We start from the raw sequence: 27,056 nt of genomic DNA, 5'->3' as shown, positions 1-27,056 counted from the left end.
AGCAGCATTTAAGAAAACCAAAGTACCTGCAGCCTTTGGAGGGTCTGGGAAGTGATAAGCTTGGGCAGAAACAGTGGGGTTTAAAGAAAATTACACAGAGTAACATTTCAAGAGCTTCCAGAGGTCATTTCAAGTTGTGTGGCAAAGCTTTCCTCCATCCACTAACAGAGCAAACCCAAGGCACAATATTTCTAACATGCTGTTTAAAACCACCTCAGAGCACAGGAAGATTGTGACAGTCACAGGACCTTGGAGTTCCTTACATAAGGCACCAAGAAGGTGACCAATTTAGCCAGTGACAAGTACAGAAAGAAGTTGTAAGGAAAGACGAAACAGCCGAGCTGGACCTTTGCCCTGGCCTGGCTGAGGATTTTCACATCTTCTCCCCACTGCCAACAAGAACTTTGAGCACTTTGGCCTGGCTGGGATACCACAGAGCACTTGAATGTCAAGCAGCAATAGTTTCAGTACCGTTAATGCCACAGCACCGCCGCTGGGAGGCACATTCAAACTACAAATCCCTTCCAGGGTAGGGGCTCCAGAGCCTCACACTGCCTCTCACATCCTCTAAATGCACTTAGGTTTGTGTCAAAAGGGTCACTTGTACATGCAAGCACTTCACCCTTCCCCTCCCCGCCCCACCCCCCCCCGTAAAGCTGATGAAATCTGTTCAAAATGATCAACAGCGTGGCTAGAGAACACAGAGTCAGAGAATTGTCAGGGTTGGAAGGGACCTCAAGGCTCAGCCAGTCCCAACCCTCTGCCATGGGCAGGGACACCTCACACTACAGCAGGTTGCTCACAGCCACATCCAGCCTGGCTGCAAAATCCTCCAGGCAGGAGGCTTCCACCACCTCCCTGGGCAACCTCTGCCAGTCTCTCACCACCCTCATGGGGAAGAACTTCTTCCTAACATCCAATCTCAATCTCCCCACTTCTAGTTTTGCTCCATCCCCCCAGTCCTATCACTCCCTGACGTCGTAAAAAGTCCCTCCCCAGCTTTCATGTAGCCCCCTTCCGATCCTGGAAGGCCACAAGAAGGTCTCCTGGGAGCTTTCTCTTCTCCAGACTGCACAACCCCAACTCTCTCAGTCTGTCTCCATAGGAGAGGAGCTCCAGCCCTCTGCCCATCCTCATGGCCCACATCTCCCTCCCACACATTTGGCATGGCTCACTCCGATTTTCAGCATCACTGTTGGAGCAGCTGTGAAATTCAAAGCTTTACAAGTAAACAAGGCTGGAGAGTTACACAGAATAAAACCAAATTCATCTGCAGTTCAGTCCATTACCCTCAGAGATTCTGCACTATTCTTCCAGATCTCATGGTACCCCACACACTCCTTTTTTCTCTCCAATATTTACAGTGGTAGGTTTAGTCTTCTTTCATTTGTATTTCACAAAATCACAGAATTGTCAGGGCTGGAAGGGACCTCAAGGATCATCCAGTTCCAAGCGCCTTGCCATGGGCAGGGACACCTCACACTCCAGCAGGTTGCTCACAGCCACATCCAGCCTGGCTGCAAAAACCTCCAGGCATGAGGCTTCCACCACCTCCCTGGGCAGCTCTCCTCTCAGAGGAGATCTTTGTTTCTCAAGACCTCATCTGCTCCTAGTGTTTCTCCATCTCATAAAAGGATAAATCCATCAGCTGCTGATTCTTACTTAAATGAAAAGTAGCATCTCTCAAATCCGTGGCATTGATCACAGAAGCTATTGAAGTGTTGGTGAGGGATGGGAGAATGACAGCTCCCTTCTCAGAGGGGCTTGTGAGCTGTGTAATCCTGCACTCAGTGATGTCTGCTAGAAAATAAGTGCAGCTGTAACCATCAAGGAGCAGGCACTAATGGTGAGCAGATATCCTGTCAACTGCTGTAAGCACAATCCTAGCTTATCTCCAATGGAAAAACCAAAACTTGGTCTTTGGCTTAAGGAGTGAGACAGATGCTCTTCACCCCTTCCCAAAGGAGTAAAGAAAATGCTCCACACAGGATTGGAAAGGAGGGAAAGTTTAAAAGGAAGGTGTATTCATGACTACACATCACAATGCAAAGGCACACATGGTATCACAGAGTCACAGAACATCAGAGATTGGAAGGGACCTCCAGAGATCACCCAGTCCAACCCCCCTGCCAGAGCAGCAGCACCCAGGAGAGTCTGCACAGGAATGCATCCAGGTGGGGTTGGAAAGGCTCCACAGAAGGAGACTCCACAATCCCTCTGGGCAGCCTGCTCCAGGGCTCTGGCACCCTCACACCAAAGAAGTTTCTCCTCCTGTTGAGCTGAAACCTTCTCTGTTCCAGTTTGTCTCCATTGTTCCTTGGCTTCTTGCTGTGCACCACCCAAAAGAGCTTGGCCCCCTCCACTTGACCCCCACCCCTCAGCTATTGATAGACATTGATCAGATCCCCCCTCAGACTTCTCTTCTCCAGACTAAACAGCCTAAACCTCTCTTACCCAGGCCTGAATGACACAGCTAAAACTTCAGAGCGCCAGCAGCACCAGGCCCCACTCCCCTATAACAATAATAATTGAAAACTAAACTAAACTAAAAAAATAAAATAAAATAAATAAAAAATAAAATAAAACAAAAATAAAATGAGATATAAAAGACAACATAAAATAAAACATAATAAAATAAAATATAAAATACAATATAAAATAAAAATAATAAAATAAAATAAAAATAATAAAAAATAAAATTAAATAAAAAATAAAAACAATATAAAATAAAAAATAAAATAAAACATAATAAAATAAAATAAAAATAATTAAAACCATAAAATAAATATAATAAAATAAAATAAATAAAACATATTAAAATAAAGTACAAATTAAAATAAAATTAAATAAAGCATAAAGTATAATATAATAAAACATAGAATAGAATAAAATAAATATAATAAAAATAAAATACAATATAAAATAAAATACAATACAATAAAATAAAATATCTAGTTCTGGATAGAGGGCTAAATATACAATGAGTATCCTAAGGGACTCTCCAATTTTCTCCTCTCTGATTTTCCAAGACATCTGATATGTTCTCAGCCTCTCCTCCAGAGAGAGTACCTTGGAATATCTGGTGACTCAAATCAGAGAATTATCCCCTGCTTTGGAATTCACCTCAAAGGTAACAAGCAGAGGAAGCAGCTGAATGCTTTAAGTCCCAGCAGCATCTTGCATCTTTCCCCAGGACTTTTAACCCTGTCCAGACATTTACAGACTGACAGTGAGCACCAAGGGACTGTGCCTCAGGACAGCCGTACTCAGCCCCAGTGTGTTTTTAAAAACAAACATAGGAAAAAAAACCAACCCAAACCCAACCCAAACACCCCAAAAAATAAACACCAAACCAAAGTACCAAAAAAAACACCAAAGCCCAAACAACAAACCCACCTGCCCCCCAAACCAACCCCCCAAAAGGCTCCATCTTTTCACTGCCACATAACCTTCTGGATAATCACAGTACCACAGAATGTTAGAGGTTGGAAGGGACCTCCAGAGATCACCCAGTCCAACCCCCCTGCCAGAGCAGCAGCACCCAGGGGAGTCTGCACAGGAATGCATCCAGCTGGGGTTGGAAAGGCTCCACAGAAGGAGACTCCACAACCTCTCTGGGCAGCCTGCTCCAGGGCTCTGGCACCCTCACACCAAAGAAGTTTCTCCTCCTGTTGAGCTGACACCTTCTCTGGGCAAGCTTGAACCTATTGTTCCTTGGCTTCTTGCTGTGCACCACCCAAAAGAGCTTGGCCCCCTCCACTTGACCCCCAGCCCTCAGCTCTTGACAGACATTGATCAGATCCCCTCTCAGCCTTCTCTTCTCCACACTAAACAGCCCCAGGGCTCTCAGTCTCTCTTCCCAGAGCAGATGCTCAAGTCCCCTAAGCATCCTCCTGCCTTTCCCTTGGACTCTCTCCAGCAGCATTCTGTCTCTCTTGACCTGGGGAGCCCCAAACTGGACACAGGATTGCAGCTGTGGTCTCAGCAGGGCAGAGCAGAGGGGGAGCAGAACCTCCCTAGCCCTGCTGGCCACACTTTTCTTGTTGCCCCCCAGGATCCCATTGGCTCTCTTGGCCACAAAGGTAAAAATAATAATAACAACAACGACCACAACTCTGTGCATATATAATGGCTCAGCCAAGTTGGAGAAATCCAGGTCCTTCTGATTCCTTCAACCTTCCATTAGTTCTCTGGGGGTGTGAGGGGTGGCTGCTTCAAACCAAGCTCCCTGAAGTTTCACCATCTCCCATAAAGCCCAGAGACTCAGCATGGCCTCTGACAATGCAGAGAATGCTGTTGGGATCAGAACAAATCTCAGTGTACTGCAAAATACTTCTCTCCACCTCATGAAATTTATGATAGCTCCTTACAGAGTAAGAAATCTTACCTTTAATTTCTTCTAGGGATGTTTGAAATGTTTTCTATGTCAAAGTGGGGGTCAAGTGGAGGGGGCCAAGCTCTTTTGGGTGGTGCACAGCAAGAAGCCAAGGAACAATGGAGACAAACTGGAACAGAGAAGGTTTCAGCTCAACAGGAGGAGAAACTTCTTTGGTGTGAGGGTGCCAGAGCCCTGGAGCAGGCTGCCCAGAGAGGTTGTGGAGTCTCCTGTGGAGCCTTTCCAACCCCAGCTGGATGCATTCCTGTGCAGACTCCCCTGGGTGCTGCTGCTCTGGCAGGGGTTGGACTGGGTGATCTGCGGAGTTCTCTTCCAACCTCTAATGTTCTGTGATTCTGTGAAAGCAAAGAGCATTTTAAGATCCAAGAGACCCTGCTGGCTTCAACCTGTGGGATTCTTCATTCAAGTGAATGCAACATGCCCATGCTGGAATATTCCTCTCCCCAGCAAAACTCTGTCCAGTGAGCTTTCTATTTGAGAGCAGGTAACAAAACCAAGGGCTGATGTAGTGTGCTCCTGTTTCCTCCTCTAAATTCCAAGCCACTCTCACCCTGACAAAAGATCAAGCAGCTTATATGTAGATCCCCTCTCAGTCTGTACCTATTTGGCAGCCCATTCAAGCCAGGTAGGTAACCCAGGTACCAGTTTTCTATGGCCAAGATAAGTTCACCCCAGCTATCTGGAGAGGGACTTCTCCAAGGAGTGCCTAGGACAAGGGGGAATGGTTTGAAGATGAGGGAGAGTAGGTTTAGATTGGATCTTAGGAAGAAGTTCTGCAGTAGGAGGGTGGTGAGACTCTGGAATACATTGCACAGAGTGGCTGTGGCTGCCTCCTCCCTGGAGGTGTTTAATGGAGGCTGGATGGGGCTTGGGCAACCAGGTCTAGCTGAGAGGTGTCCCTGCCCAGGGCAGGGGGAGTTGGAGTAGATGATCTCTGAGGTCCCTTCCAACCTGAGCCTTTCCATGATTCTGTGATTCTATGATTCCATGGTTTCTATGATTCCATATTTCCATGATTCCATGATTCTGTGAGTCCACTATTTCTATGATTTCTATGATCCTATGATTCCATGATTCTTGAATCTATGATTCTATGATTCTATATTTCCATGATTCCACAATTCTATGATTCCATATTTCCATGAATCTGTGATTCTGTGATTCTATGATTCCATGGTTTCTATGATTCCATATTTCCATGATTCCATGATTCTGTGAGTCCATTATTTCTATGATTTCTATGATTCTATGATTCCATGATTCTCAAATCTATGATTCTATGATTCTATATTTCCATGACTCCATGATTCTGTGATTCTATGAGTCCATGATTTCTATGATTCTATGATTCCATGACTCTGTGATTCTATGATTCTAACTTCCGCTTGCCATCTAAAGACTTCTGGCATGAGTTTTGTTGTAGCCAACCATGAAGCTCATCTGGAAGTAAGAAGAAGCTATCAAGAAAATTGATCTACATTTGCCTTTAGTTTTATTTCCTCTTTAAAAGAAAAAAAGTCCTGTTTCCAGGGGAACAGAACTTTTCCCAGTTGCCAGCACTGGGGAGTAAGAGGCTGAAGGCAGGAAGAAAATTCCACAAAAGGCAACGTGCTGCATCAGCCCAGGCAACATTTCAGCTCTGCCAAAGTCTTTAGACAGCTCCTCCATTAATGCATTGGGACTGATGGCCAAGATCTATATTCACTTTCTCCCTGCCCGACTTGCAGCCCCAGCCAGTACCAATCAGGAGGTCTGCCCTGGGCTAAACCTCTGTTAGCTAATCCAGGCAGAGGCACCAACCTCCTTTTACAGGATCAGAGGCTGTTAGGGGTTGGAAGGGACCTCTGGAGGTCTGCGTGTCTTTGACAAGCACAGTCATGGGGGCTGAGCTCTGCCACATGCTGGCCACTCTGGGTGAGTGACCATCAGCTCCCTGAGAAATTCAGGAATTGCTGCTGTTTTGAAGGCCAGAGTGAGGTAGGAAAGACAGCCACAGGATCAGAGGACGTTAGATGTTGGAAGGGACCTCTGGAGATCATCGAGTCCAACCCCAGAGAATCCAGCACAGGTCACACAGGAACACATCCAGACAGGGCTGCAAAGGCTCCACAGAAGGAGACTCCACAGCCCCTCTGGGGAGCATTTTCCATGCAGCCACACCTGATCATGGCTGTGCTTTGTCCCCAGTGCATCCCTGATCCCACAGGCTGACAGATTGCAAAGAGCAGGAAAAGGCAGAAGTGCAGGATTGGCAGTGGAGCGTTTTTCATTACACAGGATTAATTATTTTCCAGCTATTCCTCCCCAAAATGAAAATAATCTCTTTGCACAGGGTGTTTCCCAGCTCAAATGGCAAGCTTAGAAATATTCTTTGCAGTTGTGTCTTTGCTTTTTAAAATAGAAGGTAGGAGGTTGGCATCTCAAATGCAACCAAATGTTTTGACATGTCTTGATCGTTCTGTTTAAAAAACAACCAACCAAACAAACAAAACCCCCAGTTTTTGTTTGCTAAGATCTGATTGTGGCTTTCAGAGCCTTCAAAGAGACATTCACAAAGGTTTTGCTTATCTTCAGGGCAACCAAGCAAGCTACAGGGGGAAATTCCTCTCACTAATCCCATTTTGTCCTTAGGAAACCAGCAGCAGCGAATGCTCTGCAAAGGGAAGCGACAGAAATTAGAGAGGAGATCCATGCTGGGATCTGTTATTGTCACACAACCATTCCCATCACACAACTATCCCTATCCTGCTTCCATGACACTCTTGTCCCAGCTGAGGTGACAAGGAAGGAAAAAGCCAAGGTTTCTGAACTTTTTATGTTGAGTCACAGCATTGATTTGGAGGCTTGGCCTGGCCTTGGAGAGATGAGATCTTTGCTACAGAAGAAGCTGCAGCCTCTACTTCCTCCAATCTACCTGGAAACTGCCCACTTGTAGTCCCACCCTGACCCCTCTATTCTGTAATTCAAAAAGCAAGTACTCCTCTCCCCATCATGAACATCTCTTCTGCTCATAAAGCCTTCTGGTGGGGGTGGGGGGGGTCTGAACTCCTGTCACAGCTTCTCCCTTGCCTCCACATCACAAAAGACTCTGCAGCACCTCCTGCATTGGGATGTGCTGCCCGGGGAGGTGGTGGAGTCACTGTCCCTGGAGGTGTTTAAAATAAGACTGGATGAGGCACTCAGTGCCATGGGTGAGTTGATTGGATGGTGCTGGGTGATAGGTTGGACTGGATGATCTCAAAGGTCTTTTCCAACCTGGTTAATTCTGTGATTAATTCTGTGATTCCTATCACAGCTGGTGAGCTGCTTGCCTGCCTAACCCCAGTCCTAGAGGAAGAGTGTTCTAGAGTGACACTGTGACACTCTTTCCCCCTGCCTACCTATCACCCACTACCCTAGCAATACAGCTGGGTCCAAACCACACAGATGAATTTCAGCACCCTTGAAAGTACTCAGAGGATGACCAGGAATAGTTTCAGTCAGGCACCACCTCTGCCAACAGGTTAGTCTGCTCAGAGCCAATAATGGCTCAAGCTGAGCAGCCAAGCAGCACCACTCACCTAATGTTCACCTGTGTTGCCCATACAAGAGGTTGAGCAAACCCAGCCAAAGTGCAAGGGCCACCCCAGCTGCACCTAAGACAACCTGCAAGCCACATCTGAAAGCAGCCATGGGCAAATATGGCACCTCTCACCCTCCACACTTCAAGGCTTATTGGAGAAATAGGATCACAGAATCACAGAATTACCCAGGTTGGAAAAGACCTCAGAGATCATCAAGTCCAACCTATTACCCAATATAGCCCAACCTATTACACCTCCTGACAACTAAACCATGGCTCCAAGTGCCACATCCAAGCTTTTTTTGAACACCTTCAGGGATGGTGACTCCACCACCTCCCTGGGCAGCACATTCCATGGCCAATTACTCTTTCTGTGAAGAACTTTCTCCTCACCTCCAGCCTAAACTTCCCCTGGGGCAGCTTGAGACTGTGTCCTCTTGTTCTGATGTTGGCTGCCTGGGAGAAGAGACCAACCCCCACCTGTCTACAACCTCCTTTCAAGTAGTTGTAGAGAGCAAGAAGGTCTCCCCTGAGCCTCCTCTTCTGCAGGCTAAACACCCCCAGCTCCCTCACCTCTCCTCACAGGGCTGTGATCCAGATCTCTCCCCAGCCTTGCTGCCCTTCTCTGGACACATTCAAGTATCTCAATGTCCTTCTTAATTTGAGGAGCCCAGAACTGGACACAGCACTCAAGGTATGGTCTAACCAGTGCTAAGCACAGGGCAGAATGACTTCCCTGCTCCTGCTGGCCATGGTGTTTCTGACGCAGGCCAGAATGCCATTGGCCTCCTTGGCCACCTGGGCACACTGCTGGCTCCTGTTCAGCCGGCTGTCAACCAAATCCTTCCCTATAAGGAAGCCTTGGTGAGTCTGGACATGGAATATCTCCTCTGGAGGAGCATGGACCCAGAAAGTGCTGACATGAATCAAACTTACTGCTTGCCACTCTCCCTGCCCCTCTCCAGCCTCCTAAAAATAGTCCTCCTGAGACGTCGATCAAGACATGGAGCCTCCTGTCACTTTGCCCTAAGAAAGCTAAAGAACTCGCCAAGGGGAGGGACCACTTCCTTCTGACACCTAATCCAGGCAATGCCGTCAGCACCCCCACATAAATAAGGGGCAGGAAGGCCAGGGGAGCAGGACCACTCTCAAGACCTCTCCAGCTAATCCCTCCTGCCCGTCTGCTGCTCTGCTTTTCCAGCTCTAAGCCATGGTGGGTCCACTGGAAAGCTCCTTGGTTTGCAGCGAGGCAGCCTGGTTTAGAGCAGCCACCTGGGAGTTGTGGGGTGAGGGAGGGTGGGGAAGGACGGTCCAGAAGGCAGCTCAGGTTTGCTTGGGCTTCCTCCTCAATACCTGAAGGTCTATAGGAGGTTTGTTTCTTTTTTCCCTCAAGTTTCTCAGCAGGCTAAGGCAGCAGATGCAGCTCCTGCAGCTTCAGGCAGAAGGGTTACAATTTGCTAGTGCTGCCTGCTAAGCCTTCTGTAATTCTTCAGTTGAATGGAAACTATCAAAGCAGGAAACAATATTTTCATAGAAGTACATAGCATAGTGCTGCCCAGGGAGCGGGTGGGGTCAAGATCCCTAGAGGTGTTTAAGAAAAGCCTGAGTGAGGCACTCAGTGCCATGCTCTGGTTGATTAGCTAGGGTTTGGGTGATCAGTTGGACTTGATGGTCTTGTACGTCTCTTCCAACCTGGTTGATTAGCTAGGGTTTGGGTGATCACTTGGACTTGATGATCTTGGAGGTCTCTTCCAGCCTGGTTGATTCTGTGATTCTGTGAGTTCTCTGAGCTCCTTGCTCAGGGGAGACCTTCTTGCTGTCTACAGCTCCCTGAAGGGAGGTTGTAGCCAGGTGGGGGTTGGTCTCTTCTCCCAGGCACCCAGGGACAGAAGGAGAAGACACAGTCTCAAGCTGTGCATGGGGAAGTTTAGGCTTGAGCTTAGAAAAAGTTCTTCCCAGAAAGAGAGATTGGCCATGGGGATGTGCTACTCAGGGAGGTGGTGGGGTCAGCATCCCTGGAGATATTTAAGAAAAGCCTGAATGAGGCACTCAGTGCCATGGTCTGGTTGATTAGTTAGGGTTGGGTGATCAGTTGGACTTGATGGTCTTGGAGGTCTCTTCCAACCTGGCTGATTCTGTGATTGTGTGAAACAATGTGCTGCCAAAAAAAGCTAAATTTGGAACAGAAAGAGGATGGTTTTAATGCCTGTGTTAGTGTGAAGAAAAGCTGCTTGTTAACAGCCATAATTGCTGCAAAGGGTATATACTAAACCAGTAAAGGACCTGATGGTGCATCCACCACTTCAGGGCTTTCCCTGGGGGGCAGGTTCTAAGGGAATCGTTAAGAGCAGAGCTGGTGATGCATTTTTTTTCATGAGAGAAGTTGCTAGTTGAGGTTGCCATGGCCTAATTAGGTAGGCAGGACAGATGTTAAGAGCACTCAGCTCCTTTCTGCTGTTTGCTTTCTCTCAGTGCATTTTCAGCAGCACAGTTCTCTTTCTCTCTCTCTCTTCATTTCCAACTGCAGTCCTTCACTCCTGACCAAATTAATGGTAAGTGAAAGAAAAGTTAAACTTTTAATGGGGGGCAAAAGTTGTGTGTGTGTGGGGAGGGGGTGGTGGGACACAGAACTGCTGAGGAATGCTAAATATCCACCCCTCTTAACAACTCTTCTGCTGCCTGCATCCCTCCTGCGAATCTGAGAGGATATCTTGTTGCTGCTTTGGAAGATGACTCACTGATTGAGCTGGATGCTTTAGAAAACGAGCAGGTTCTCCCGCCCCACCCCCCAGCCCCCCCTTCCTAAGCTATTTTTTGTGATTGATTTCCTTCCAACAGATCGAGTTCTCCAAGGAGCAGCAAGATGGTAAGTTACTAAGAGAGCAAATGTGGGTTGTTTGGGGTTGTTGGTTTGTTTATTTTTTTTCACGTGCGTGGGTTCAGGGAGGAGCTACAGGCTCAGAGCTTTTAACCGTGACAAAAAGAGGAGCTAGGACTCCAGCTGGGTTAAATCTCCACACTCTTGACTTCAGAGGAGCAAGAGCTGGCTTGTGCTAAACAAGCACCTGAGCATAGCCTGACATGGAGCTTATCTGGAGGCTTATGTGCTGCCCAAGCTGAAGAGTTTGGGCCATGGTAAGGAGAGGAACTGTGCTGCTGCTGCCAGCTCTACCTACTGAAAGCTTTTCAGTTGTGCTCCTCCCTCCTCTACTGACCGTGCCAAGGATGCTGAAAACAGGGGCTTGCAATTGAAAGTCACAGGCAACATAAAGGAAGGACAGCAAAAGGAGGGAGCTGGCTGAAAATTTAACTTAGTTGCAGCAGCATTCCAGTTTTACATGAAGAGAGGATGAAGGAGGCCTAGAGGTCAGTTTTAGCAGGAGGTGTGGTAGAAGGGGAGGAACAAAGGCATTAAACATTCATGAAGCATGGAAGTTCTTGTCAGGCTGTGCTGCCATCCCATGAGATCTGGACAGGCTGAGAGCTGGCTGCAGGCAAACCTCATGGAGGTCAATCAGGACAAGTGCAGGGTCCTGCAGCTGGGGAGGAACAACAGCAGGCACCAGGACAGGTTAGGGAATGCCCTGCTGGAGAGCAGCTCCACGGAGAAAGAGCTTGGAGTGCTGGTGGGCAGCAAGTTCTGCATGGCCAAGAGAGCCAATGGGATCCTGGGGGGCAACAAGAAAAGTGTGGCCAGCAGGGCTAGGGAGGTTCTGCTCCCCCTCTGCTCTGCCCTGCTGAGACCACAGCTGCAATCCTGTGTCCAGTTTGGGGCTGCCCAGGTCAAGAGAGACAGAATGCTGCTGGAGAAAGACCAGGGAGAGGCAGAAGGATGCTTAGGGGACTTGAGCATCTGCCCTGAGAAGAGAGACTGAGAGCCCTGGGGCTGTTTAGTGTGGAGAAGAGAAGGCTGAGAGGAATCTGATCAATGTCTGTCAAGAGCTGAAGGCTGGGGGTCAAGTGGAGGGGGCCAAGCTCTTTCGGGTGGTACACAGTGATAAGCCCAGGAACAACAGGTTCAAACTGAAACAGAGAAGGTTTCAGCTCAACAGGAGGAGAAACTTCTTTAGAGTGAGGGTGCCAGAGCCCTGGAGCAGGCTGCCCAGAGAGGTTGTGGAGTCTCCTGTGGAGCCTTTCCAACCCCACCTGGATGCATTCCTGTGTAGACTGCCCTGGGTGATGCTGTTCTGGCAGGGGGGTTGGGCTGGATGATCTCAGAGGTCCCTTCCAACCTCTAATGTCTTGTGGTTCTCTGAAATAGTTAGCAAGTGAGTGATGTGCTTAAATTATTGCTTATGAACACAACACTCTGGATATGCTGCAATTCTTCACCATCTTGCTGTGTTCTCTGCTTCACCAGTCACCAGCAAGCTCCACATTATTATTTCTTTTTCCACTTGTTAGCAAGATCTGATTAAAAATTCTGACATGGACAAAAATCTTCATTGAAGCTCTGGAAAGCTAAGCTGGAATTGTTTTAAACACCTCAAGAAATCCATTTGGACTGGAGCAAATAATGTAGACTTGAGAAAGTGTCAAATATTCAGCAGCAAATTGTTTGCAGCCAGAAGTCTACTAAGGATTTAGAATGGAGGGTGCAAGGATTTATCAGAAATCCAGAAGGAGAGGAACAGCTAGAAGCAGGGATAAGAAAGCCTTAAACTTCCTGAAGCCTGCTTGGGTTATACCATAAGAGCAATAAGGAAGGGCAGAGTGCAGTAAGTGAAACTGTGGAAACATGGAAACATTTATTTTTCCTGCAGCCCAAACACCTCTTCCTGGTCACAGAAATCCATTTGTGGACTCTCCCTCACTTTTGAATTCCAAAGCTTTTACAGAAAGGTTGGGAGGGTTTGTGGAGCAAATGCCATCTGATTCTAAGCTGTTGGCATCCACAACAAAGCCAAATGTTCCTTTCAGCTTCCCTATGTATTTCAGATCATCCAGCTGCTGTCAGGCTGCACTGACTGAACTAAGCAGTGCAGCAATTTAAAGCTGCGTAAGAGGGGGGAGATTTTCCCAGGAATGGAGATGTCCCACCCTCAGGAACTATTTCCATCCACACAGGCTTGACATGTTGGCAGCTGCCTAGCACTCTCCTCACAGAGGGGTTTTAGCTGTGCTTATTCCAGTAGAGGCATAAACTAGGACTAGCTATATCTATATCTGTATCTATATCTATATATCTATATCTGTATCTATATCCATCTATATCATCTATATCTAGCTATAGCTGTATCATCTATATCTATATCCTGATATAGAGCTCCAGCTCTGTATCATCTATATCTATATCATCTATATCTACATCTATATCTATATCTATATCCTGATAGAGAGCTCCAGCTCTGTATCATCTATATCTCTATATCTGTATCTAGCTCTAGCCTGTACCATCTATATCCACATCCTGATATAGAGCTCTAGCTCTATATCATCTATATCATCTATATCTATATCTACATCTACATCATCTATATCTATATAATCTATATCTGTTAAAAATAAATGCAAATAAAAACTCCACAGCAAAGGTCTATTGCAGTGAAATTTATGCTCAAGTGACAGTCTGGAGAAGAGAAGGCTCCCAGGAGTCCTTCTTGTGGCCTTCCAGGGTCTGAAGGGGGCTACAGAAAAGCTGGGGAGAGACTTTTTAGGGTGTCAGGGAGTGACAGGACTGGGGGAATGGAGCAAAACTAGAAATGGGGAGATTCAGTTTGGATGTTAGGAAGAAGTTGTTCCCCATGAGGGTGGTGAGAGACTGGCAGAGGTTGCCCTGGGAGGTGGTGGAAGCCTCATGTCTGGAGGTTTTTGCAGCCAGGCTGGATGTGGCTGTGAGCAACCTGCTGGAGTGTGAGGTGTCCCTGCCCATGGCAGGGGATTGGAACTGGATGGTCCTTGAGGTCCCTTCCAACCCTGACAATTCTGTGATTCTATGAACTAAAATTATTTGTCTGAGGTCAGAACTAAGTGAACATAAAATTCCGGGAGATTTACAAAACAGAGAGAAGCTTTTCTGATGGCTTTGCTAATAGCAAACTGGCACTGGTTTATATCTGGCTTTAAGAGCCATGAATGCCCCAGCTGAAAGATGGGATCCTAGGATATGAATCACTGCAGCCCTATTGACCTCAGCTGCTGGAGCAACAGCTGATAGCAAATTGGTACGTAGTAAGGGGAAGATCTACAGAAGGCTTTGATTTCATAGCCTGCAATAAAAGCTGTAAGGGGAGATAGCAGTAGAGGGCTGTAGGTCTCTCACACCAGACAGTCAGAGGGTTAGTTTCAGATGTATTAGATTACAGCCTCCCAGGCTGACATCCTGTATCAGCAGTTTCACTGGGTGCCAGCAGCTCTCCCAAAGAAGGCAGCATATGGATGGCGGAAGCAAGAACCTAAATGCCTCTGTGTCACATGTCCTCAGCACAGGAGAAATGGAGACATGGTTTGAAATGTGGTTTGTTACTCCTAAACCTGTTCCAAGGCACAGAACCTTCCACCTACACAAGCTGTGAAACAGAGCCTCTCTAAGCTGCTGGAAGTACATCACAGCCAAAGGAAAGACATTTTCCCTTGGTTTGCTTGGACCTGAACCACAGCATCTTCAATCACTGCAGGGTGGGAAAGTCTTGGACCTAAACCACAGCATCCTCAGACACTGCAGGGTGGGACAGTCTTGGACCTAAACCACAGCATCTTCAGACACTGCAGGGTGGGAAGGTCTTGGACCTAAACCTCAGCATCTTCAGACACCGCAGGGGGGAAGTCTTGGACCTAAACCACAGCATCTTCAGTCACTGTAGAGTGGGAAAGTCTTGGACCTAAACCACAGCATCTTCAGTCACTGCAGGGTGGGAAAGTCTTGGACCTAAACCACAGCATCTTCAGACACTGCAGGGTGGGAATGATCAACAGCACAGCCCAAGATGCTCTTACCATAAAAAGCCATCTCTGAACCTCATAACTTGACTCTTGACTTCTGCTCCTTCTCCCTTTAAATGCAAGCCCAAACCCTTCAGTTATTTTTGTTCTTTGCAACAAATACTCTAAATCCCTGAAAAAAAAACAAATCACCTTATGATTAATGTGGAGCTTTGCAAGGGAAGATGGAGACTGGCAATGCAATGAAGACAACTCTTGGTGCTGATTCTTGTAGGGGAAATGTCTGTGCCCCAAGTTCTTTGCCAGCATCAAGTGAAGGTTGATCTTTCTTGCTGAAAGAAGCAAAAAGTCTCCAAGTGTGCCCACTGGAAATGTGCTGGAACAAGGCACCATACAAGTAGTGTCACTGGAAAAGCTGAAAGCAGTGGGGACAGACTGCAAAGGGGGGAGAAGAGAGGGAACAAACACAAGTTCAAGGTCATTATAAGGCATCCTTAAGGGAAACCAAGAGTAGAAGCATTCGAAATTCAGTTTTCAGTTTCCCCACGAGCTCTGTGTAGTTGGATTGCTGACAGGACCAGTGGAGGCAGGCAAATGTTTTGCACTGCTGGGTACCTAGATGAGTCTCAGTTCTCTGCTAAGCTAAAATGGATGATAAGGGGTTTTTACCTCCTGCTATGTCATGTTAAGAAACCTGTTCTTGAATGGCAAAGTTCATGGAGGGCTTATCTCGCCCTGTGCTCAAAATAGCACAGGGTCAATCACAATGCTACCAGTGGCTGGGAGAGCTGTGAAAGGGAGATATAAATGTTTAAAAATAGTGAAACCAAAATGTCAGAGGGGAAGAATCCTTCTTGGCATTATGGGCCAAAGATTCCCCTGGCTAACTCCCCCTGGAGTTGGTGGACCAGTGCCAGGAGACAGCTGGTTCACGTCTTCATCAATGTGGAGCTGCCTGGCTCATTTTAACTGTTGCTCTTCCCTTGCAGACTTCAAGGAGGCCTTCCTCCTCTTTGACAGGACTGGTGATGCCAAGATCACCCTGAGCCAGGTGGGTGATATCGTCCGGGCACTGGGGCAGAACCCGACAAATGCTGAGATCAACAAGATCCTGGGCAACCCCAGCAAAGAGGGTGAGTACCCTGCAGCCTCTCATGGGCCCTTCTGAGGAGGGAGAACTGCAATTAGGCAACATCCACAGTCCCAGCAGGAGGGAGCTTTTGCTCTGATGGGGAGCGAGGGGGACTCTGCTGCAACGAGACGTGGAATTCCGCACATTCAGATTGCATCGGGTTGCAAGGGACCCTCAAAGGCCATCTTGTCCAAATCTCCAGTTCCTTTTGAAGAGGATGATCATAGCACCATAGAACGGTCCAGGCTGGAAGGGACCTCCAAAGGTCATCCAGTCCAACCTCCCTGCAGTCAGCAGGGACATCCCCAACTAGATCAGATTGTCCAGGGCCTCGTCCACTGCGGTGATGCAGACCATGGTGCTCAGAAAGAGGAAACCTCATCTTTAGGATGCATCGAGGGAAGTGTAGCCAGCAGGGCCGGGGAGGGGATTCTCCCCCTGTGCTCCACTCTGCTCAGACCACACCTGGAGCTCTGTGTCCAGTTCTGGAGCCTTTGTTCCAGGAAGGATCTGGAGGTGCTGGAAGGTGTCCAGAGAAGGGCCATGAGGATGAGCAGAGGGCTGGAGCTGCTCTGCTCTGGAGACAGCCTGAGAGAGTTGGGGTTGTGCAGTCTGGAGAGGAGAAGGCTCTGAGAAGACCTTCTTGTGGCCTTCCGGTATCTGAAGGGGGCTACAGAAAAGCTGGGGAAGGACTTTTGAGGATGTCAGGGAGTGATAGGACTTGGGGGGATGGAACAAAACTAGAAGTGGGGATATTCAGTTTGGATGTTAGGAAGAAGTTGTTCCCCATGAGGGTGGTGAGAGACTGGCACAGGTTACCCAGGGAGGTGGTGGAAGCCTCCTGCCTGGAGGTTTTTGCAGCCAGGCTGGATGTGGCTGTGAGCAACCTGCTGGAGTGTGAGGTGTCCCTGCCCATGGCAGGGAGGTTGGAACTGGCTGAGCCTTGAGGTCCCTTCCAACCCTGACAATTCTATGATTCTATGAATAACAGAGGTGAGATCATGACAGTTCTGTAAGTGACCACAGCAATAACTGAGGGAAAAAAAAGGGGGGGAGGGGAAATCCTTTTTTATTTTGCAGCCTTTCTCAAACAAAAAAAAAAACACATTTATGGAGGGCCTCAATGAGGACTACAACTTCTGTCACAAAAGCAAAGGTGTTAGATGCACTAAGCCCACACTCAACATGTCAATAGTAAATTTGGACACCATTCCCACTGGACATTCCTGTTTTTAATTAGATTATTCTTTTCTAATAGTCTCTGCAGCCAAGTCTAAGAGACCCTGAAGAGCTCAGTAATACATCATAGAATCAATTATGGAATCAATCACACAATCACAGAATCATGGAATCATAGAATCACAGAATCACAGAATCATAGAATCACAGAACCACAGAATCACAGAATCATAGAATCATAGAATCACAGAATCACAGAATCACAGAATCATGGAATCACAGAATCACGGAATCACTGAATCACAGAATCACAGAATCACGGAATCACAGAATCATGGAATCACAGAATCATAGAATCACAGAATCATGGAATCACAGAATGATAGAATCACAGAATCACAGAATCACGGAATCAAAGAATCACAGAATCACAGAATCATAGAATCACAGAATCATAGAATCATGGAATCATAGAATCATAGATTCACAGAATCACAGAATCATAAAATCATAGAATCATAGAATCACAGAATCATGGAATCATAGAATCATAGATTCACAGAATCACAGAATCATAAAATCATAGAATCACAGAATCACAGAATCACAGAATCAATCACAGAATCAGTCATGGAATCATAGAACCACAGAATTGTACAATCATAGAATCAAAGAATCATAGTATCCTTCATAGAATCATAGAATCACAGAATCATAAAATCATAGAGTGGTCTGGGCCAGAAAAGACCTCCCAAGGTCATCTAGGCTGACCTCCCCACAGTCAGCAGGGACATCCTTTTTCACACTGTTGGGGCTGAAGACTTCTGTTTTGCCGGGGTTTGTTGGTTTCTATAGTTCCCCTCCCCAAATCCCTTCAAAACTCCACTAAGTCTAGAGTGAAGGCTACAATGAGATGTGCAAATCAGGCTCTCCCACATTCCAGGGCAGCTATCCTGGAGGAACACCCAGGGAAGTCTCTAACGTACAGCAACTGGTGCTTTTCTTTCCAGAGATGAATGCCAAGAAAATCACATTTGAAGAGTTCCTGCCCATGTTGCAAGCAGCTGCTAACAACAAGGAGCAGGGCACCTATGAGGACTTCGTTGAAGGTCTGCGTGTCTTTGACAAGGAAGGCAACGGCACAGTCATGGGGGCTGAGCTCCGCCATGTCCTGGCTACTCTGGGTGAGTGACCATCAGCTCCCTGACAACTTCAGGAACTGCTGCTGTTTTGAAGGCCAGAGAGAGGTAGGAAAGACAGTCTGACAGGATCAGCGGATGTTGGGGGTTGGAAGGGACCTCTGGAGATCTTCCAGTCCAACTCCCCTGCCAGAGCAGGACCAGAGAATCCAGCACAGGGCACACAGGAACACATCCAGACAGGGCTGCAAAGGCTCCAGAGAAGGGGACTCCACAACCTCTCTGGGAAGCCTGTGCCAGTGCTCTGTCACCCTCACAGTCAAGAAGTTCTTCCTCACATTGAGGTGGAACCTCCTGTGCTGTACTTTATATCTCTTGCCCCTTGTCCTATCCCAGGGCACAACTGAGCAGAACCTGTCCCTGTCCCTTCCTTCCCAACCCCCAGCCATCAGCTATTGATAGACATTGATCAGATCCCTCTCAGTCTTCACCTCTCCACACTAAACACCCCCAGGGCTCTCAGCCTCTCCTCCCCAGGCAGTGCTCCACTCCCTTCAGCATCCTTGCAGCCCTCCCTTGGACTCTCTCCAGCAGATCCCTGTCCCTCTTGAACTACACAGCCAGACAAGACTATGGGTTTCCTGACTGGGGATCCACAAGGAAACCAATCACATAACCCAGAGGAACAGGTTTGGTTTATTACCTCTGACTTGGGACTAGGAAGTGAAAGTCCCCAGTGCTTGAGGGCTAGAGGGAACAGGCTGCTTGCCTTCCTGTCATAACAAACATACACAGAGGATTTGCTGCACAGATTCCCTGTGCAGTAGGAATATCCTTGGGACTATGTGCACGTGTAGAACTGCTAAAGAAAGTTCCAATTAATCAAGCTCAGGTCACAGGATCACAGGATCAGAGGATGTTAGGGGTTGGAAGGGACCTCTGGAGATCTTCCAGTCCAACCCCCCTGCCAGAGCAGGACCAGAGAATCCAGCACAGGTCACACAGGAACACATCCAGACAGGGCTGCAAAGGCTCCACAGAAGGAGACTCCACAACCTCTCTGGGTTCCAGTGCTCTGTCACCCTCACAGTGAAAAAGTTCCTCCTCATGTTGAGGTGGAACCTCCTGTGCTGCAGTTTCCATTCATTGCCCCTTGGCCTATCCCAGGGCACAAGTGAGCAGAGCCTGTCCCTGTCCCTTCCTGACCCCCAGGCCTCAGCTATTGATAGACATTGATCAGATCCCCTCTCAGTCTTCTCCTCTCCACACTAAACACCCCCAGGGCTCTCAGCCTCTCCTCCCCAGGCACTGCTCCAGTCCCTTCAGCATCCATAGGTCATCTTGTTACAAACCCCAAAAATAAGGGAAGCTGTAGGGTTCACCTGCAGTGGGGTGGCGAGGGGTGTGTGTGTCTAATGGCTATCTCCACTCTCCAGGTGAGAAGATGACAGAAGAGGAAGTAGATGAACTCATGAAAGGTCAGGAAGACTCCAATGGCTGCATCAACTATGAGGGTAGGTCCAAGGCTTCAGTGCCCTCTCATCCTACATTTCTTCTCTCCCAGAGTTTCATTGCAGTTGGCTTTCAGCTTGTCAGGCATATCAGTTAGACAAAGCTACAGCTGAGTTAGGGTGCATGGAAAGAGCTCTAGCAACTGCCTACCCTACAGTCACTCTCTCCCCAAAGCCCAGACTGAGCCACAGCAGAGAAGACTTCTTCAGTCAGGACCAGATCTCTAGACTCTGAATTTGTGTGGGTCAGAAGCAGTGCCTGGAACCAATCCTGTCACTAATACTTAGACTAAGTGCTCTGCTTGTCATCTATTTAACTTTTACTACACCTACACAGGAGGAGACTTTGATTTGCCCAGCATGAAACACTTAGACCTTTTTCATCACATTGTTGGGTGAAATCTGAGAAAGCAGAGGTGGTTTTCATGCCAGCAGCTCAGGGACAGCTGCTCTTTCAAAGGTAGTTCCCAATGTAACTTGCTCCTTCTAACCTTGCTCCTTCTAACCAGCTGCTCCTTCTAACCTTGCTCCTTGCTCTGATCCTCCTTCTAACCACCACATCTGTGTTTTTCCACAGCTTTTGTAAAGCACATCTTGTCTGTCTAAGAGGACTCCCCCAGACACCACCAAGGGTATGTTCTTATTTGCACCTTGCCTGTTTGCTATCATTAAAGGCTTCTACATGTTTGTGGCCAGATACAGGTTATGAAAGCAACAGGACCCCAGCTTCCTGGCAGTACAAAGAGAACAAAATGAAGCTGTATGGGCTGGATCAGGAATAGTGTGGCCAGCAGGAGCAGAGAAATCAATCTGCCCATGTGCTCAGCACTGGTTAGGCCACACCTTGAGTCCTGTGTCCAGTTCTGGGTCCCTCAGTTTAAGAAAGATGTTGAGATGCTGGAATGTGTCTAGAGAAGGGCAACAAGGCTGGGGAGGGGTCTGGAGCACAAGGCTGGAGATGAGTCTGGAGCACAAGGCTGGGGAGGGGCCTGGAGCACAAGGCTGGGGAGGGGCCTGGAGCACAAGGCTGGAGATGGGTCTGGAGCACAAGGCTGGGGTGGGGCCTGGAGCACAAGGCTGGAGATGGGTCTGGAGCACAAGGCTGGGGAGGGGTCTGGAGCACAGCCCTTCCAGCCAGAGTTGGATGCAGCACTCCAGGTGAAAAGAGTATTCATCTGAAAAGAGTATGCAAGTAGTCATGACCAGTAGTCAAAAAAGGGCTTCTAAAGTACCCAATCATTTAGAAGTTCTTCTACAAGCAGGGCAAACCAACCAACCAAACCAGTCAACCAACCAGACAACCAAACCAACCAACCAAACCAACAGAAACAACCAACCAACCAAACCAACAGAAACAACCAACCAACCAAACCAACAAAAACAACCAAACAACCCAACCAACCAACCAAACCAACCAACCAAACCAAACAACCAACCAAACAACCCAACCAACCAACCAAACCAACCAACCAAACCACCAAACCAACCAACCAATCAAACCAACCAACTAAACCAAACACCAACCAACCAACCCAACCAACCAACCCAACCAACCAACCAAACCAACCAAACCAAACAACCAAACCAAACCAAACAACCAATCAAACCAACCACCGCAACCAACCAAACCAACCAACCAACCCAACCAACCAACCAAACCAACCAAACCAACCACCCAAACCAAACAACCAATCAAACCAACCACCGCAACCAACCAACCCAACCAACCCAACCAACTAAACCAACCAGCCCAAACAACCAAACAACCAAACCAAACCAAACAACCAATCAAACCAACCACCACAACCAACCAAACCAACCACCCAACCAACCCAACCAACCCAACCAACCAAACCAAACAACCAATCAAACCAACCACCACAACCAACCAACCTAACGAACCAACCCAAACAACCAACCAACGAACCAAACCAACCAATCAACCAACCAACCAACCCAACCGATCAAACTAACCAACCCAACCAACCAACCCAACCAACCAAACCAAACAACCAATCAAACCAAACAACCAACCAACAAACACAACCCACTAACCCAACCAACCCAACCAACCAACCAAACCAACCAACCAATCAAACCAACCAACCAACCAACCAACCCAACCCACTAACCCAACCAACCCAACCAAACCAAACAACCACCCCACCCACAACCTTGACATGCTGCTCTTTAATAAAAACCCCAACACCAGTAGCTGTCTTTAAAATGCAGACATAAACCAGAGCAGGGCTGGGACTTATTTGCAGTGCTAATTATCCTGTCCCAGGAAAGCAAAGTCCTAACTCCTATGTGAAACAGCAAACCCCTCCAAACAAACCCAATGGCTCTGTCTGTCACTCTGCAAGTGTTTCTTTAGCGACCATTGACTTCCTGTCTCCCTTTCTCATTCCTTCTCAGAACAACTCCAAATCAGAACGACCAGATGGCACTTGAGGTTCTTGCTCAGTCTGTCACCACCAGCATGGAAGCTGCATGGAACTGGATGATGAGCCTCCAACCCCAACATTTGGATCTTTTTTAACCAGTGCATCCATAGGTATCCCCTCTGGGTCACTATACCTTCAGGTAGAGAGCAGCCTGAACTTTCACCAAGGCAAGCAAAATGGATTCGACTGCTACCACCCAGGATCCATCAATCTATCCATCCTTATCATCTCCTTCCATGTTGTTTGCACTGAAAGAATGTCATCTCTTGGGGGAAAAAATAAGCATCAATAAATCTCTGTGTTTACTTTTTTGCCTATAAATTCTTTTTTTTTCCCTTCCCTCTAGAGCTGTTCAAACCCAATCCAAGCAGCACTCAGCACTTCAGTTCTTTTCATAGTAGATTGGATTTCACTAAGTAAAGTTCTATTAAAACAAATACAAATATATACATATATATATTTATATAAATATATATATAAATATCAAGGGACCTCAAGGATCATCCAGTTCCAACCCCCCTGCCATGGCCAGGGACACCTCACACTACAGCAGGTTGCACACAGCCACATCCAGCCTGGCTGCAAAAACCTCCAGGCATGAGGCTTCCACCACCTCCCTGGGCAACCTGTGCCAGTGTCTCACCACCCTCATGGGGAAGAACTTCTTCCTAACATCCAATCTGAATCTCCCCATTTCTACTTTTGCTCTACTCCCCCCAGTCCTATCACTCCCTGACACCCTCAAAAGTCCTTCCCCAGCTTTCCTGGAGCCCCCTTCAGATCCTGGAAGGCCACAAGAAGGTCTCCTCAGAGCCTTCTCTTCTCCAGACTGAACAACCCCAACTCTCTTAGTCTGTCTCCAGAGCAGAGCAGCTCCAGCCCTCTGCTCATCCTCGTGGCCCTTCTCTGGACACCTTCCAGCACCTCCAGATCCTTCCTGTAATAGGGGCATATATATAGGTACATACATATAGACACATCTCCAGGAGGTCACTCTACTCAATCCAGGTGTGAAGTCCCTCCTTTGGGGACTGGAAGAAGTAGTAACCAGGGAACTACCACCTACAACAGCACTCAGACACTTTTGGTAGAGCTGGCAGCTCCCCTGCTGTGAGAGCAGCTCCCAAGCTGGCACTTGTCCTGCTGCACCAGGCAAGACCCAAACTCAGGGGATTTGCTGGCCCTGCTGGGTGGGGCCAGGCAGAATCACTCTTCCCAGCAAAATCTCTTCCAAAAGACTGCAACAGCTGCTCCCCAGCACTGTTAAGAAGGGATCCTAGCTACTGCCTCTATTTATAGCTATATGGAACACTAAAAATAGCACCCAGAAATATCAGTCACCCCAAGAGGCTCTGTATGTGGGAACTGGCCCCGAGGCCATCATCCCCAGGCTGTGGCAAGAAGAGTTCCATTGGCTTTTCAGCAGTGACACTGGGAGTATCTATTGCTGCCCTGCTGAGACCTCACCTGGAATACTGCATCCAGTTCTGGACTCCCCAGTTCAGGAGGGACAGGGATCTGCTGGAAAGAGTCCAAAGGAGGGCTGCAAGGATGCTGAAGGGACTGGAGCACTGCCTGGGGAGGAGAGGCTGAGAGCCCTGGGGGTGGTTAGTGTGGAGAGGAGAAGACTGAGAGGGGATCTGATCAATGTCTATCAATAGCTGAGGGCTGGGGGTCAGGAAGGAAGGGACAGGGACAGGCTCTGCTCAGTTGCACCCTGGGATAGATCAAGGGGCAGTGGATGGAAACTGCAGCACAGGAGGTTCCACCTCCACATGAGGAGGAACTTCTTGACTGTGAGGGTAACAGAGCACTGGCACAGGCTTCCCAGAGAGGTTGTGGAGTCTCCTTCTGTGGAGCCTTTCCAGCCCTGTCTGGATGTGTTCCTGTGTGAGCTGTGCTGGATTCTCTGGTCCTGCTCTGGCAGCGAGGTTGGACTCGATGATCTTGGGAGGTCTCTTCCAACCCCTAACACTCTCTGAGCCTGTGAAGTGCTGTTACCTGCACAACCCTGCCCTTCAACACAGCTCCTCTCTCTTTTCCTTAAGCCTTCCTGAAGCTGCCTTAATCTTGTTCTATAAAAATCCCCCTCACCTTATTGAGTTACTGTGCACAAAATGCCTATGGTTCAAGTGCCAACAGGTGCAGCAGGGCACAGTGGGGGCAGCTGGTACCAGAATAAACTGCATCCATTCAAACAGCAGCTGCCTCTTCCCTGAGGCTTACCAACAACAACAACAACAAAAAAAAAAAATCTCCCATTTAAACCCTCACCGTGCTGGGAGACAGGGCCAAAGGTACCTCTGAATTCTTTCCTGCCCAGGGACTTATGCCAGCAGGTAGTTGGCAGGGGGTTGCAGCTGCTACATGCACAATGGGAAAATCCCTTGGGAGAAGGGGAAAAGAAAGAAAAATTGAATAAAATTGTTTAAGCTTATACTGAAGAAGCAATAAAAAAGTAGGAGATACATTAAAGAGATCTGGATGAGGGGATTGAGGCACCCTCAGTAAGTCTGCAGATGGCACCAAGATGGGTGGCTGTGTCCATCTGCTGGAGGGTAGGGAGGCTTTGTAGCAGGACCTGGAAAGGTCACACCCAAGGGGCAAGGCTAATTGTATGAAATTTAACAAGGCCAAGGGCCAGGTCCTGCACCTGGGTCACAACAACCCCATGGAGAGCTACAGACCTGGGGATGTGTGGTTGGGAAGCTGTGACTCAGAGAGGGAGCTGGGGGTGTTGGTTGGCAGTCACTGACCATGAGCCAGCAGTGCCCAGGGGGGCAAGAAAGCCAAAGGCATCCTGGCTGGGATCAGAAGCAGGGTGGGCAGCAGGGCCAGGAGGTGCCCATCCCTCTGTGCTCAGCACTGCTGAGGCCACACCTCCAGTGCTGTGCTCAGCTCTGGGCCCTCACTGCAGGAAGGACATTGAGGGGCTGGAGCCTGTCCAGAGAAGGGCAAGGAGGCTGGAGAATGGCCTGGAGCCCCTGGGCTAGAGGAGGGGCTGAGGGAGCTGGGGGTGTTCAGACTGGAGAAGAGGAGGCTAAGGGGAGACCTCATTGCTCTCTACAGCTCCCTGAAGGGAGGTTGGAGCCAGGAGGGGACAGCCTCTGCTCCTTGGTGACAAAGGACAGGAGCAGAGGAAATGGTTCCAAGCTGCAGCAGGGCAGGTTCAGGCTGGATGCTAGGAAATATTTCTTGGCAGAGAGGGCTCTCAGCCATTGGAATGGTCTGCCCAGAGCAGTGCTGGAGTCAGCATCCCTGGAGGTGTTCAAGCAGCCTTGGAGCTGTGCTGAGGGACATGGTTTGGTGTTGACCCTACAGCCACCCATTCACATAAAACCTCACATTCCTATTTTCATCTAAACCAAAAGGGAAGATTGTAAGACATCACCAACCTAGTAGCATTTCTCTGAACTCTAACTGCAAGGAATCAAGGTCATGTTAGCCAGACTGCTCTCATTCCTCAAAAATAAAAGCAGAAAAAAACTTTTCTGGAAAACAGATGAAAAAAGAATGCTCCTTTCCCACTAAACCAAGACTCAAAATGTTGCATAGAGGTGCACAGGAAGAGAATTTTTTATATCCTGTGCAAAGGTTTTAGTAATTTTTTAAAATCCCCATCTCAAATTTTGACAGAGACAAACATCTGAAAAGATGTCCATCTTCTTATAAGACCCCAAAAGGCCCCAAAACAACATTTTGGGATGTTTCAGTAATTTATAGAGAATGACAAACTCATCGGATCATAGAACCTCTTGGGTTGGAAGGAACCTCCAAAGCTCATCCAGTCCAACCCCCTCTGCACTCAGCAGGGACATCCCCAGCTAGATCAGGTTGCCCACAGCCCTGTCCAGCCTCACCTTCAATATCTCCAGGGATGGGGCCTCAACCACCTCCCTGGGCAACCTCTTCCAGTGTTCCACCACCCTCATGCTGCACAACTTCTTCCTCACATCCAATCTCAATCTGCTCTGCTCTACTTTGAAGCCATTGTCCCTGCTCCTGTCCCTGCAGGCCTTTGCAAACAGTCTCTCTGCAGCCTTCTTGCAGCCCCCTTCAGGTCCTGGCAGGTTGCTCTTAGGTCTCCCTGCAGCCTTCTCTTCTGCAGGCTGAACACCCCCAGCTCCCTCAGCCTGGCCTCACAGCAGAGCTGCTCCAACCCCCTGAGCACTTTCCATGTCCCTCCTCTGGACCCTATCCATCAGGTCCATGTCCTTCCTGTGCTGAGGGCTCCAGAGCTGCACACAGCACTGCAGGTGAGGTCTCAGCAGAGTAGAGCAAAGTGGCAGAATCACCTCTCTGGCTCTGCTGGCAATGCTGCTTTGGATGCAGCCCAGGCTGCCCTTGGCCTTCTGTGCTGCAAGCTCACCCTGCCTGGTCCTGGCCAGCTTCTTCCCTTAGAGCTCTTCTCCTGCTCTTACAAAATGCTGCTTACAGAGAGCTGCTTCCTCTTATATTTTTTGTTCACCTAGAGAAAAAAAATCTCCACACAACAAGCACCACTGCACTGCTGTATGGCACATGGTGCACCATGAGCAAGCTTCTTCTTTACCCACTGAAGCCCCAGGCAGCTGGGGAAAGCCATCCTGCATCTGCTGAGGCTCCAAATAGAAAAAGTGCTTCTCAGATCCTGCCATCTGACACCTCCTGCCAACCTCAGATTTGCTTTGTATTTTAAATAGAACATTGTTAGGGAACATGCTTTCCATTGCTCCATGCCATTGACAGTTTAACTCCTCTGCTGCAGGCCGCAATCCCCACAGAAGGTCAAGCTGCAGAACGTTTGTCCTTGGTATGCAGCACTAGAC

The 27,056-nt window shown here is 48.2% G+C and overlaps 1 protein-coding gene across 3 annotated transcripts in view; it reads left to right on the top strand.

The window, feature by feature from the left end:
• Positions 1 to 22,563, top strand: part of MYL1 (myosin light chain 1) — a 31,452-nt gene extending 8,889 nt beyond the window's left edge. Inside the window, exons 1-8 of one of the 3 annotated variants that reach the window (XM_054381485.1) lie at positions 9,161 to 9,171; positions 10,486 to 10,510; positions 10,797 to 10,824; positions 15,830 to 15,973; positions 18,162 to 18,335; positions 19,727 to 19,804; positions 20,379 to 20,433; positions 22,220 to 22,563. In XM_054381485.1, the coding sequence (XP_054237460.1) occupies positions 10,508 to 10,510; positions 10,797 to 10,824; positions 15,830 to 15,973; positions 18,162 to 18,335; positions 19,727 to 19,804; positions 20,379 to 20,407 (456 nt within the window). In that variant the 5' untranslated portion in view covers positions 9,161 to 9,171; positions 10,486 to 10,507 and the 3' untranslated portion in view covers positions 20,408 to 20,433; positions 22,220 to 22,563. Of the gene's footprint in view, positions 1 to 9,090; positions 9,172 to 10,485; positions 10,511 to 10,796; positions 10,825 to 15,829; positions 15,974 to 18,161; positions 18,336 to 19,726; positions 19,805 to 20,378; positions 20,434 to 22,219 lie in introns of those variants that run through there. The other 2 variants (XM_054381486.1, XM_054381483.1) reach the window with 2 other exon arrangements.
• Positions 22,564 to 27,056: the final 4,493 nt, after the last annotated feature.

Source organism: Indicator indicator, chromosome 5, assembly GCF_027791375.1.
Source record: "Indicator indicator isolate 239-I01 chromosome 5, UM_Iind_1.1, whole genome shotgun sequence".
In the NCBI taxonomy this organism is placed as follows: domain Eukaryota; kingdom Metazoa; phylum Chordata; class Aves; order Piciformes; family Indicatoridae; genus Indicator; species Indicator indicator.
This window is presented reverse-complemented; position numbering and strand designations above follow the sequence as displayed.